This window comes from Anoplopoma fimbria, chromosome 10 (assembly GCF_027596085.1).
Source record: "Anoplopoma fimbria isolate UVic2021 breed Golden Eagle Sablefish chromosome 10, Afim_UVic_2022, whole genome shotgun sequence".
NCBI classification, from domain to species: Eukaryota; Metazoa; Chordata; class Actinopteri; order Perciformes; family Anoplopomatidae; genus Anoplopoma; species Anoplopoma fimbria.
In genome coordinates, this window is record NC_072458.1 from 2,604,723 (window position 1) to 2,618,665 (window position 13,943).

At 39.3% G+C, this 13,943-nt stretch overlaps 1 protein-coding gene across 3 annotated transcripts; it reads right to left on the reverse strand.

Moving 5' to 3' along the window:
- Positions 1-45: 45 nt before the first annotated feature.
- On the reverse strand, positions 46-13,790 carry casd1 (CAS1 domain containing 1). 3 transcript variants are annotated; one of them, XM_054605422.1, is made up of 19 exons: positions 13,669-13,790; positions 12,192-12,378; positions 10,935-11,031; positions 10,563-10,683; positions 9,759-9,803; positions 9,607-9,669; positions 9,421-9,465; positions 9,179-9,302; positions 8,560-8,774; positions 7,148-7,567; positions 6,563-6,652; positions 6,327-6,446; positions 5,346-5,506; positions 5,068-5,143; positions 4,638-4,739; positions 4,349-4,489; positions 3,463-3,540; positions 2,930-3,022; positions 46-2,636 (listed from the first exon to the last, which is right to left on the reverse strand). In XM_054605422.1, exons 2-19 carry the CDS (start codon positions 12,310-12,312, stop codon positions 2,367-2,369), a joined length of 2,382 nt encoding a protein of 793 aa, XP_054461397.1. In that variant the 5' UTR covers positions 12,313-12,378; positions 13,669-13,790; the 3' UTR covers positions 46-2,366. The 3 variants fall into 3 exon arrangements, with proteins under 3 accessions (XP_054461397.1, XP_054461396.1, XP_054461395.1); XM_054605421.1 differs by having other exon boundaries at positions 5,068-5,147; positions 5,350-5,506; positions 12,084-12,378; XM_054605420.1 differs by having other exon boundaries at positions 12,084-12,378.
- Positions 13,791-13,943: the final 153 nt, after the last annotated feature.

Below are 13,943 nucleotides of genomic sequence, written 5' to 3' on the forward strand. Positions count from 1 at the left end.
AAGTATCTTTGTCTCAATAACAAACAAGACACTTGTAATGCCTGAATGACATGAAAGGTATATTTTTGTCCAAAAAAAGCACATTTTATGAAGGTATTATTAACAATGTACAACAGAATAAAGGCATTTATAAATAATGGATACATTTCACATTTTTAAGACGTCACAAAAAAATGCACATGTAACATATTTCAAAGAGGCCCTGCACAGGGGTATAAATAGTTGTTGCTTTTACGGGACCAAAAAGATCTATTAAGGCCTGAAACAATTAACCAATTTATAGCTGTTGATCAGTAATAGACGAGAAAACGGAGCAGTAAACTTCACATATCAACGGAAACCCCAACATGGAAATGCCATTTTCATCAATACAATGAGGTGATGACATTAGAAATTACAAATTACAAATTTACTTCGCTCTTATTCAGGTCGAGAACACAACCGAGGCTGCACATCATCAGATAAATGACACGAGAAGATGCCAAAGCTGTAGACAAATTGTTCCACAGTCAAGAAGAAATTATTCGCGAAACTTTTTCTTTTAAGCAGAAGCTACATTAATGTGTAAAAAAAATCGATTGACAAAGCAATCTTTTACTACCCCATGGTAGATGAAGTACATTTCTTAAATTTAGAAGCGATTCAGCTTTGATAATATACATTTGCCAAGTGACTTTGACAAAACATTTACCTAATAAAAATGTGCTAAAGTACAGAAAGTATCTGCACTGGTACCTTGTTAAACATTGTGTTTCACTGCAAAGATTAAAAGAAATGCAGGTCTTAAAATGAAAGTGCTAATATATCTCTTAAAAGTCTGTGAGAATATATAGGCAAAGAGACATCACCTATTTGTCAACTGACAAAATATACAATATTTTCTGTAAGTGACAGTTATACGTGTTCTCAGCTCATCACTTAGTGGTTGTTTTTTTAAGTTGACTAAGCCCTGATGCAAAGTGCCTCCAGGCTTCATCACTGATGTTCTTTAAGTGTAAGTCACCGATAGAAGCCGCGTGTTCAAAGGCATTCAGTCAATCACTTTTTCATTAGCCGGCTAAAAAGAATTTGTGACGGCAGAGGGAGGATGTAAATTTAGCGGTTATTCCTATCGTACCAAAAATATGTGCAAGCCAGTGCATTTCCCACCAGAGCTAGTGAGGCATGTTTTTAATGACATAAAAACACGGCTGAAGCATTGCTGTATAAAATAAAGTCTCTTGAGCTAAAAGGAAAGACGAGTGTCGGACTCTAAAGGCTCAACCTCCGCAATGCGTCTCTGAGGCAACTGATCATCTATGAGATGCTGGGATGGCTACAAAACTATCCATGTAATACTTCCTTCACAAACAGCAGTCATGAGCGCAAAGTACAAAATTAAACAAAGCCAAAAGAAAAAAAAAGAAACCTGTATAAAATATAAGCTTAATTTAAATCATTAAATACTGTACATATCACATAGAATTTCAGCGCAACAGCAGGCGACCACAGTACCTTTGAGCACAAGGCGAACATTTCTAAAATCACTCACAAAAACATTAACAGAAATATGTCGAGGGATAGTCAAACGTTTCAACAATTGCACTCCAAATTTTCACTTAAGTCTTGATGGTTTTTAAGATCACCCAAGCCAGTTGTTGGTCCATATTTTGCATATTTAGATATCTACACTATTTTGAAGTCACAGAAATACTGTACAAAAAGACATTTTGATAGTGAAATGCAGCACAGTTGATTTTTGTTTTTTATTATTTTTTTTAAGATATCTGAATATGTAGATTATGGGTCCACCTGAGTGAAAACATCTTCAACTGCTACTGCCATGTGGACGGAGCGTGTGCGTACTGATCCCTTCCAGAGTGAGGTTATGATAGGAAGTTCTGTATGTGACAAAATAAACTTCTTATTAGTGCGTTTGGCTAAATAGAAGCAACGCTGCAAAAATTCACACAGCAAGCATGAGGTCTTAAAAATGAGAACCTCTTTTTCTTTTACATAAAATGTCCAAATGTCTCCTCGGCTCTTCTTTAGAATCCAGATAATGTAAACGTTTTGAGCGTTTCGTTTTCTCTTTTGCAATTTGTCCTGAAAGGAGTAATCTTCTTTTTGAGCATTTTTTCTTTTATTCAGTGTGCGACTTTCACAGCAATCAAATAGTACAGACTCTGCTCAAACATGGCCAACAGAGAGACACTGTTCTCCCACGGGTCCCTGTGTTGTCCCTCAACACAGTCGAGGTTGTCTCCTGTGGCCACCAGTAGGCTTAAACCAGGCCTGCTCCTGGCTTGGATCTTGACTAACCTTAGCCGGGGCTTAGAGAGTCTGTTGTGCCCCCCAAACCCCCCACCCCGATCAAGAGGTTTCCATCAGGCACCAGGTGTGGGCTTGCTGCTCCTGGGCAGCAGTAATACAACCAGACTGAGGATCCCAACGGCCCCCAGTCTCTTCAGCAGGGCCACGCTGTCTTTGGGGATGACCACCTGGGCCAGATCATTGGTGATGAGGGAAATCTCATGAGCCACACACACAAAGATGAAGGTGCTGACCATGATGTTGAGTGAAGGGTTTCCTGGGATCAGGACCAAAATCCCCTTGGTGTCTGCTGCCAGCCAGATGTGGTACTGGCATATGAACAGCTGGGGGGACAAAGCATATTCAACAGGGCGAATATAATATAATATGTGGTTGCTTGCAGAGAGCTTCAGACCATAAGACACAGAGCTGCTAAGGACTTGTATTTTACTAGTGTTGCTTCCATCCACAGTTTTATAACTGGGACCTCACCTTAGCTAAATTACAGATTTTTTATTCCTCTTATTGATTTATGGTACCCGTTGCAAAGCTCTTTGTAATAGATGTTTATGCAGGACTACATAAAAACAACCCTTTTAATATATCATGACAACTTTACTGCCAGGTTATGTCTTACCTCCAAGGAGATCTTTCCAAACCACGCAAAGAATGAGCTATATATAGAGCGGGCATAGCCGGGAATGTTCCTGATGAGAATGAAGGCCAGAATCTGAAGAGAGAGTAAGGATTCATGAGATTCTTATCATTTGCGGTAGCTGGCAAAAGTCAAAGAGTCATTAAACACTGAAGTTAGAGTGAGAGACAGTCATTAAGTCATATATGAGCTGTAAAATGTGCAATCCTGACCATTTGTGGGGAAACAAACCTTAATCTATTGCACCACTCACAGGAGTCATCGGGTGGAGACTGTCTTTATACAATACCAGTACTATCTTTAGCAATAAAGAAAGGCAACTCCCTTGTTGTTACACTCATATTATCGTGTCACGTGACTAAGATAATGACATCTCAAGGCAAATCTAAGAAAGTTACAACTGGGTATTAACTACAAAACAACAAAATACATGTGTTCTGTAAATCCACACCAGAATGAAAGCAAGGAAGGAGGAGGAAAAATAGAGATTACAGATTAAAAAAGAAAAATAATACCTGGACCACAGAGATGTAAGGATGCATCTCGTTACACTCCGTTTTGGTTTTGCAGCTGCTGGCCCATATTGAGTAGGTCTGGAGACACAGGGAAAAGGATAATTTAGCATGTTTTGATCTTCAGCTGCAACAAAGACAACAAGGTGGATAATTTAGATTACACCTAGAACAAAATAGATGTGCAATATATGGGATACAGATCATTAATACAGCATCAGACAACAATTTGCTATGCAAATATATAGTGGAGTATGTCTACCTGAGCAGAGATTGAAGTATCTCACCCTCTGTGTGTTATCCAACCTTCAGTTTTTTGTTTTTTTTGACAAAGTGGGGTCGGCCATGCGTACTTTTAGTTAATGTTCGTACACGTTAGCGTGCCCCATTGTCTAGCTTGCAGTGCCCGCTCTGCACTGCTCTCATACGGCGGTTACAGCTGATAAAATTGTCGCGGAAGCTTCACACCCACCCCCCACTTTTACCTGAGGTAGCTGCGAGCCGCTGGCTCACCTGTCGCCAAGTTGAGAGTCCTCCCAATCTTGTATATAGCACCTCTAATGTAATCCCTAAGTGCTTTGGAGAGGTCCCAGTGCTACACAGTTTATCATCCATGTGAGATGAATAGATTGTGGCTATACTTAATTCATGTTACAATCTGCAGATCTTTCCCAAGACATACTTAAAAGCATTAAGAGCAGACGATTGTGTTTGTCAAGACAGCTACCAGTGGAGACATGCATGTACAGTAAGTGGCTGCTTATGTCAGTGTGCATTTGGTTCATTTAGTGAAATAAGATTTTGAAAAAGGCCCTGAAAGATGACAGCAATCTAAAATAATAAGTCTAAAGCCAAGTACTTGTAGAAACCCAAGTGTGAAGAGTCTTACTATGAAGGAGACGACGGAGAGGAAGAGGAGCAGGTTGGAGATCTTGGGAGAGAAGAGCGCCTCCCCTTTGCTCTCGGACAGAACCTGGCGCTTCTGAAGCACCAGATAGATGAAGGCAAATAACATGCCGTGTATCACCGCCTGCAAAACAACCACATTAAAACAATTGTTACACAGTGTGGGAAATATTGGGTTCCACTTCTGACGTACTGACGCATTATTTAAAATCTGACATGTGACAGAGACTACTTAAATGGGGTGCAACTGGAGTGAAACACATTTGACTTACAAATCGGTCCAGCTTCCATCTGAACCACCACTCGTGGACGCTTCCATTCAGCTCAAAGAGCATGGAGATGGGCCAAACAGAGAAGATTTGCTCAAAGAAACCCTAGAGTCACAACACCAAAACATGAATATTAAATAAGCATGGCTTAATAATTGGCAAACTATTAATTTCAGTAAGTATGACAGAAGTTGCACATTATATACATATTTGGCAATTTTGCTTCATTCGGGTTAAAATCATATATGTGTTTGAAAACAATCTTCAATCATTTTTTCTCAAATTGTGCTTTGCAAAGACATAACTATTGAAAAAATGAATATGAAATAGATATAAAATCCAATTAAATTTTTGATTTAAAGTTTTACAAACTCAAAATTAAAGATAAGTTGCAGTTCTTACTAGCTGGATTAAATATTGTCAAGTCACCCACCTCTGAAAAGGCAAAGATGCAGATGAACAGCAGGAGACCCAGTAACTTCGCCAAGACCCCGAGGTGCCACAGGCCACTACCTGTACAGGAAACAAGACATTGGTGAACAGGTTTTTCTAAATGCTTCTCTGCTGCTTACATTTATGACAGTTATCACAATTCTTGTGTAGAACTAATCTAGTATATTGATTCACATAGTCCCGGACCTTTTCCAAGGGTATGGCGCATGTGAGTGAAACAAATGAAACAGTTTTTTAAACTTGCATCAAACGTGGAACCTACTGTTGGCCTTCTTCTGAAGGATCTGAGGCCACATGGCCAGCGTGGAGTAGATGACGACAAACCAGAAGGTGACCAATGGGACAAAGTAATAGAACTGGTAGGGTCTGTCCATTACTACACACAGCACCAAGACCAGGAAGTTTAGACGGAAAAGTACCTGGAGAGAAACATACACAGATCAATAAATAATAGCATCACACTGATAAGAGTACAAACAAAATAACTGTATTTGTTTTGTTATCAATAATAGGATGGTATTTCATTCTAAAGTACAAACATTTTATTAAATGTAGTCAAACTCCTGAAAAAGAATTAGAATATCAGTTTAAGTGTTTGCTATTTTTTAGAATATTTTCACCACATAACCTTGCTGTCCGCAGACTTTTTTTAAACTGGGAACTTAAGGTGTTTTTATCCATCTGTGCTCTCTTCAAAGCCACCAGACTCCTTGGACAAAAACAGTAATTTTACCTCTCAGAACACAGGAGTTGCTGGTTCACAAGTCCCTCGATCGGTTAGTTTGTTGTTTGAGTTATTGTGCGACTTCGGTGAATCTGAACTAAGTCTTTAAAAACACCAAAGTCACACAATAACACCATCAAACTAACCAATAGAATGAGTGGTAGACAAGCGACGCCTGTGTTCTGCGGGGTAAAATTACTGTTTTTATCAAAAGGAGTCTGGTGGCTTTGAAGAGAGCATTTATGGCGGCTTCAGTTCCCACTCTGAGATGGAAGTTAAAGCAGTGAAAACATTCAAAATATAGCCCACACTTAAACTGATATTGATATTTTAGGTGGCTTAAATACTTTTGCTGCTGCCCCCGTCCACAGCACAGCGCTATGGATAAGTAACTCATACAACCCCACTTGAAAAAAATCCAAACTACGCCTATAAGTCTCTTATATAATATAAATGTATTAGGATAAAGAGTGATTGCAAGATTCTGGTTAAAGTACAACTGGCTCTAGCCTCACCTGGCACACTCTATACAGTCCAAAGTCTCCTTTAAGCCAGAAAAAGGAAAAGTGTCCATAGCCAGTCTGAAAGAGGTACGCTGCCACCAGCACCCGCACATGCATGTACACCGGAATGAACTGAAAGACAGAAGAATTACTGTTTTGTGCTTTAAATCAAATAACAAAATGTACAATGCCTCAAAGCAGGTTACTCTCAAATGTATGTGTGATGACATAACTACTGTGGGACTCACAGCGCTGGCTCCAGATATGTGATAGATGAGGATGACCAACTGCATCCAGCCTTTCCACTCGTCTGTTTGCTCACGGTTGAGTAATTTTGTCTGTTTGAAAAAGAAAATAACGTATTGAATTGTAAACCAGATATTAATCATTAAACTTGGTGCATCTTTACCAAGAGCAAGGGTAATGACATTTTTGGGGAATATTACTACTGTAGGTTTTCTACCTTAAAAACTAACAGATGCCTTTCTTATGTTTTTACACACAGTTAAAAGGTTTGTTAAACTCAGGACTTAGACTTTAGAATTACGCAAATCAAAACAGATGGAACAGTGAGACTAGACAGACATCCAGCAATCAACCGAGCTGGTCTAAACTCACCATACCTTCAAAACTACATTTACACATAAAAACATCCAGCTGATGGATGAATGTGTCTTGTAGACAGATACAAATTTTTTATTTCATAAAACATATATACATTTTTTTTAAACACCAAGTTAGATTGCACTGGACTTATGACACTGTGTTGTTTAAAGCTTTAGGATTGCATCCGCAAAATAACAAAAATGTTGCATTCAACAGTGCCATCTCACCTCCTTGCTGTTCTCATTGTAGAACACTCCCAGGACAAATATATAGATAAGAGGGATGAAGAACGTGGAGTGAGTGTAGAACTTCTGCTCTTTCATGAACACATCTGCTCTGTCACAAAGGTAAAAATAGATCATGATGATGCCCATCCTGCACAGGGCCTGGAACAGCGCCTTTGGACCCAGAGGGGCAGCTGCAGTCGCTGGCTTCTTCTCCTCGAGGCTCTCTACGTCTGCTGGCACAGGTCGGCGGTGACGGTTGTTGCAGAGGACGTGGAAGACCAGATAGACCAGGGCCGAGCCCAGGAAGAAACATAATGACAGTTTCTGCAGGAGGTTCAGGGGTGGCAACGTCTGGCAGCAGGAGCCGTCAATGGGCCTCAGCAGCTTGTTGCAGAGAGAGTTCATGAGGACCATGGCTCCCTGACAGGAGGGTCACACAGGGTGGAGGTGGTGAGTGAGGTAAAGTTATCCTTTACTTAAGTGAAAAAAATACCATCAACACACTATAAATAATATACTCTATCACAAGTAAAAATCTTGCATTAACAAAATGCCATTCAACTAAATGAACTTAAGGTAACTCAAGTATAGGATGGGCAGCAGAATGGCCCCTGTTTTAGAATACTGGATCATTATTTTAGATACATTCATGCATAAGAAGCATTTTAATGTTGAGGTTGGTCAAGGTGCAGCTAATTTAAGTGCTTTATAAACTGTTTGGTGGTTAAATCTGTAACAAGCATACTTTTTTTTAAGATAAAGACATTTTTTGGTCAGGGCCAGTAAGGGTTGCCAGTTTAACATTGGCAACCATTATGAGAAAGGTGCAACCTATTCTTGGCGTGTTGTAAAGTAGGGACATCAAACAGCAAAACGTGTAGCCCAAAATACTTTTAGATTTGTTGCATTGGTGATATAAAAATACTTCTGTGACTGTAAGAACCAGAACCAGACGTGCATTGGTGCATTTACTCGCGTGCTCAGAGGCATATGATTTGGAGATAATGGCAAGGCAAATTAAGTTGTTTGACTGTAGGCTGAACAAATTTGCATTCAACCCACTAAGAACCAGATTATCTTTGAGCAATCACAATAATGATGTTAACAAATAAATCAGACAAGGCACAGGCAATTTAGTGATATCTATGCAGTTGTGGACTTGACCAGTCTTGAAATAAAACCTGATTCCTCTTTGTCTGAGGGTAAGAATGTGGTCGTTCGCGGAACAAGACCTTCAAAAGGTGGTCTTGAGGGTCAGGGTTACCCTAATTCAACACTACCCCTAGACTAGATGACCAGATATGAGTAATATTCTAATATAAAATTCAAGGTCTGTGTTGCCACAATAGCTGAAACTAAACCATTGAATAGAACAATCAATAAATCAACAATAGAACAGAAATCCTGCCTACCACATTCCTGGTGCTCTCAGGCAGGTGCAAGCCGTCGTCTGACTGGGTGATAGTTTCCAGCGCAGCCTGGCGGGACGCAGCCAACAGCTTGACCCGGGACCTGCCGTTACGCTTGCTGCTGTTGAGCACGTCCGCCGCCACTTCATTGTACAGCTCCAGCTGTTGATTGGTGATCATCTTCCTGTTCTCACTCAACACCTCCTCATTCACTGGGTCTAGAGAGACGGAGGTGTGATGGTGTTTTGTGCAGTGTGAAGAAGAAAAGGGATTTGGTTTAGAGCGTGCATGTATGAAAAGTCGATATTCACAAAATCCTACAACGTCTTTTAAAAAGCCCAATTACGTTAACTTTTTGGTCAAAAATACTACTTGAGGAAATTTGGATTTAGTGAGGACACTGTACCATCTAAGATACCCTGAAGCATCAAACCATTATATCTGTGTAAACACCTTAGAAACACTGCTTTGAAACATCAAATCATTCTGAAAAGGTAATGCAGTTTGACATGAATGCAAAGGTCATATCAGAGACTTGTAACTGTGGAGAGGGGGATAGGCTGTAACACTTTACTAACCAAACTGAGATTACCGATCATAAAAAGCTTGACGCTGGGTTTACCTTGCAGGACCCAATAGACCTCTCCATGGTCAGCCAGCTTCTCCAGGTGCACAGCGATGGCTGTCAGGTTGGCTTTGTACTGCTCCAGCGTCTCGCTGCTGCCACTGTGCAGCTTGATGGACCACTGTGGAAAATGGTTTAACGGAGGAGATTGAGATTGACATAACTCAGTCACCACCTTGTTTTTGTCTATTATGAAATGTGCAAGCATTGCTAAAAAAAAACATATTTATACAGCTTACTGTTGCAGCTCCAAGGATGACAACATCTGGCTTTGCTGAACCTTCCTGCAACACATGAGAGAAGTTGCAATAAGAAAAGTAAATTCATATCTTAACCACAAGACAATGCAAGACAAAGTTTATGAAACTTCCTCTATTAATAATTCTCCTTACTTGTTAATAGCAGAACTTAATGTTTATACTCACGTGTGTCCATGATATCAAGCGCTCCTTCATTGAATTATTTGCCTCTGGATACCACAGAAAGTCCTACACACAAAGAGTATGTAGATGTTTTATTAGAGTATGTTTTTACAGACTGAGAAGAGGAGATAAAACTGCATCCATAAATAGCTTACCACATTGACAGAGGAAGTCTCAACTTCAAAGGAAATGTCCTCGTGCTTCAGACATTACATGTGGACAGACACAGAGAAAGTCTGTTAGGCAAAAAGCATTCCTCTTTATTCCCTTCTTGAGATCAGACCAAAAATAGATACAGCTGCAGTGCATTCCAGGGCTGCACTTTTTGTTGAGGATTTTTGTGCAAAACCACACACATTATGTTGCAATTTGTGTTACAGTACATTCTCTCAATGCTGCCCATTTCGGGGTTTCTGCAGGGGTTTATTACAGAACTGAAAGCCTCAAGATATCCAATGAAATTACATTGATATAGATGTATAGATATGATGGGATATTTTCAGATTCCGCTATGTAAATGGCAGTGTGTTATGAGAAATGCCTACTATTTGTAGGTTGTCATTCTGGTTTTAGTTTTTCTCAGTCAGAAAATATTCTTGGTCATAACCCACTTGAGGAAACCTTATATTCAAGCAGCCCTGCCTACAAAGCTGCTGTGACACATGCAGCTGTACCCGCATGTCTGCTCTTTAGTTGGATTATTAAATGTAATGGCTGACTTTATATAAGGTTGATTAAAAGAGCAGAATGATGTTTATAACCACTCATTTTTTTTATAGACTGTTCAGGACACATAAACGTAAATGGAGGAATGTTTTTTAATGTCTGCACTTTCTTTGTCCACAGGTGTGCTTTACATAAGTAGATCTTTATGCCGTACATCATCAACTCTTTAATTTACCTCTACTGAATTTCCAAAGAAAACCCTGGGTTTACATGGTGCTTCTTCTCATAATTACCTTGTTTCCATCTTCTCTTCGCTCAGGGTCAATAATTTTGATGAAGGAGTAAAATAGCTGCCTGATTCGTGAATCACCAACAAAGGCCACTCGCTTTTCAGCAAGGCAAGTTTTGGCTTCACTGGAAGACAAAAATGATGGTGAGGAATCTGAAAAACTGTAAATTCCAACAACTGCAGATAACAATCATGTATGTGTTGGGTTGTCCATTGCATTTTCTAACTTCATCAAAAACAGATTGTATTACCCATGCACCCTCATAGACCCTCATAGACACATACAGCTAATATATCACGGCTTCCCCCTTCTTTGTTCACATTTGTCTCAAACATACTGTACATATAGTGACCTTGCACAAATACTGTGACTCACATGCTTTTGTATTTGTGCATCATGCAGCCATACGGCTGCCATACGTTCTCCCCCAAGTAGCGTCCTTTGGACAGCAGCCGTTCACATGAGTCTCCGCCTGGAGGCAAGACACAGAAACACCCCAGTGAGACCAAACAAAGAAGACACAGCTCTTGCTTTCACACATCGTTTGAAAACCTGCTGTCTCAATAGTACCCTGGCTTTTCATTCAGTGCTGTCAAAAGACTAGTAAACAATACAGGGCTCTGCTAGGGGGCCATAGTACAATATGAAGCCATCTGCAATTTAGCTCAACCATGACTCTCTACAGCTATTCAGTTGTGTGCAAAATGAAAGGAGCCATCAGCAACTGAGTCAACCCATAGAAACAGGCCAACATGGAGGGTCTGTGGGCTCAGAGATACGAACAAAGCAGCTTCTCTGTCTGCACACAGAGGTCTGTGGTTCCTCTTCATGAACAAAGTCCTCTCTAAGATGGGAGGAGTGTGTATGCCATGCCAATATTTCATAATAATCAAACTCTGGGATGTGTGCCCTTGTTGCCACTGTCACTATTTGAGGGTGTGGGAGAAGAAAAATACAAATAACAACCAGTGAAGCTGTAGTTTGTCAGTGTCCCTCCATCACATCACTGTAGAGCTGATAATCTAGCACACTGCTTAGTTAATTATCTTTTAACTGACTTGCTATTTAAATATCAGTGAACTCCTAACATGCAACCATCTCTGTATCTCTGCATGTCACAGTACACACGTCTCCCCCATTAGTAACCAAGCGTGTCCTGACAGCACACACACACACACACACACACACACACACACACACACACACACACACACACACACACACACACACAACACACACACAACACAAACACAGCTAAACGCAGCGTTAGCCTCATTCAGCTAAGCTAGCCAAGACAAACAAATCCGATTTAAATTCGTGCATTTAGGTGTCAACATGTGCAACTATCTCTCTCCACTGTCTAACAGTTACAACCCATCACATTGTCTTAAAACAGCATCACTGGATAACGGCGCTGTCTCTCTCTCACACACACACACACACACACAGCTAGCATGCTACAGCTAACTAGCATTAGCATTAGCATGGAGGCTAGCATCGTGAGACCACCGGGAGACCGCTCACCTCCATAGTACCGCGACGCTGTGTGGAGCACAAGCAGCGAGATGACGAGTACCAGCGAGATCAGTTTGGCATTCCTGATGGTGAAGTGATGGTTTATTTCGCGTTTACCCAGGCTATAGGCCAGGACCGCCATCTTTGCTCCTCCATGACAACAAGCACCTGTGCGGTCTAACAGCGGCGCTCCTCCCTGTGCGCCGTCTGCCGGGTCCGCCGCCGGCACGGGTTCCATCACTGCTGGTCCGAGCCGGCGGGGGTCACAACAAGTGATTAAATACTCCCAGTTAATTCATTAGTCCTACAAACAGAAATAAGACACTTGAGAAAAATGTACAGTAGCAGTCAAAAGTTTGGACACACCTTCTCATTCAATGGGTTTTCTTTATTTTAATTTTTTTTGTACATTGTAGATTAATATTGAAGACATCCAAACTATGAAGGAACACATATGGAATTATGTGGTAAACAAATAAATGCTCAACAAACCAGAATATGTTTTATATTTTAGATTCTTCAAAGTAGTTGAATGAGAAGGTGTGTCCAAACTTTTGACTGGTACTATATATATATATATATATATATATATATTTTTTATATATATTTTTTATATTTTTATTATTTATTATATATTTATATATATTTTTTATATATATATATATATATAAATATATATTTATATAAATAAATATATATATATTTATAATAATTTATTTTTTTTTTATATATATATATATATATATAAATAATATATATATATATATATATATACAGTAGCAGTCAAAAGTTTGGACACACCTTCTCATTCAATGTTTTTTCTTTGTTTTTTTTTATTTTTTTTTCTACATTGTAGATTAATATTGAAGACATCCAAACTATGAAGGAACACATATGGAATTATGTGGTAAACAAACAAATGCTCAACAAACCAGAATATGTTTTATATTTTAGATTCTTCAAAGTAGTTGAATGAGAAGGTGTGTCCAAACTTTTGACTGGTACTGTATGTTGGCATTTCTTTGTTATGAACATATTCGGATTTATCAGTTTATTTCACTTTTTTTGTCTTTTGTTTTATACACACCCGTGTTGGTATACAGTACCAGTCAAAAGTTTGGACACACCTTCTCATTCAATGGGTTTTCTTTATTTTTTTCTACATTGTAGATTAATATTGAAGACATCCAAACTATGAAGGAACACATATTTGGGGTGGAAATGTACTTACTCCACAAAAGTAACTAGTTACCTTGCAGATTCAGATTAGCAATACTAAATATCATTTACAAATTCATACTTACAATTTGGCAGTATATACATTAGTTAGGTAAGGCCCAAATGTACAGTACCAGTCAAAAGTTTGGACACACCTTCTCATTCAATGGGTTTTCTTTATTTTTTTTTTTTTCTACATTGTAGATTAATATTGAAGACATCCAAACTATGAATGAACACATATGGAATTATGTGGTAAACAAATAAATGCTCAACAAACCAGAATATGTTTTATATTTTACATTCTTCAAAGTAGTTGAATGAGAAGATGTGTCCAAACTTTTGACTGGTACTGTGTATGTAAAAAGTTTGGTACCTGAACTTGAGATTTTCTGGAGAAATGTTGATGTTGATGTGTAGATCTTAAACGGCAGTAGACACAACTCAGATGGAATGTAGTTTTCTTAGTCTTTTATATACAAAGGTGATCATCCGATGTCTTGGGTTATTTGCTGAACCTGTGTAGAGCTGAATGAGCATAGCGAGTTATATCATCTATGTTTACCCACCGAGCAAAGTGTAACTAAATATTTTGGGGGGCGGAATATATTTGCATGGCACTTTAACTAAGGATTTACTGGACTGGAAAGC

Coding starts and splice junctions, on each gene's coding strand:
- casd1 (XM_054605421.1), bottom strand. CDS start 12,312: ATGGAACCCGTGCCGGCGGCGGACCCGGCAGACGGCGCACAGGGAGGA. Junction 9,303..9,420: donor TCATCCTTGGAGCTGCAACA/GTAAGCTGTATA, acceptor CATTTTCCACAG/TGGTCCATCAAGCTGCACAG. Junction 8,775..9,178: donor GGTCTATTGGGTCCTGCAAG/GTAAACCCAGCG, acceptor CCGTCTCTCTAG/ACCCAGTGAATGAGGAGGTG.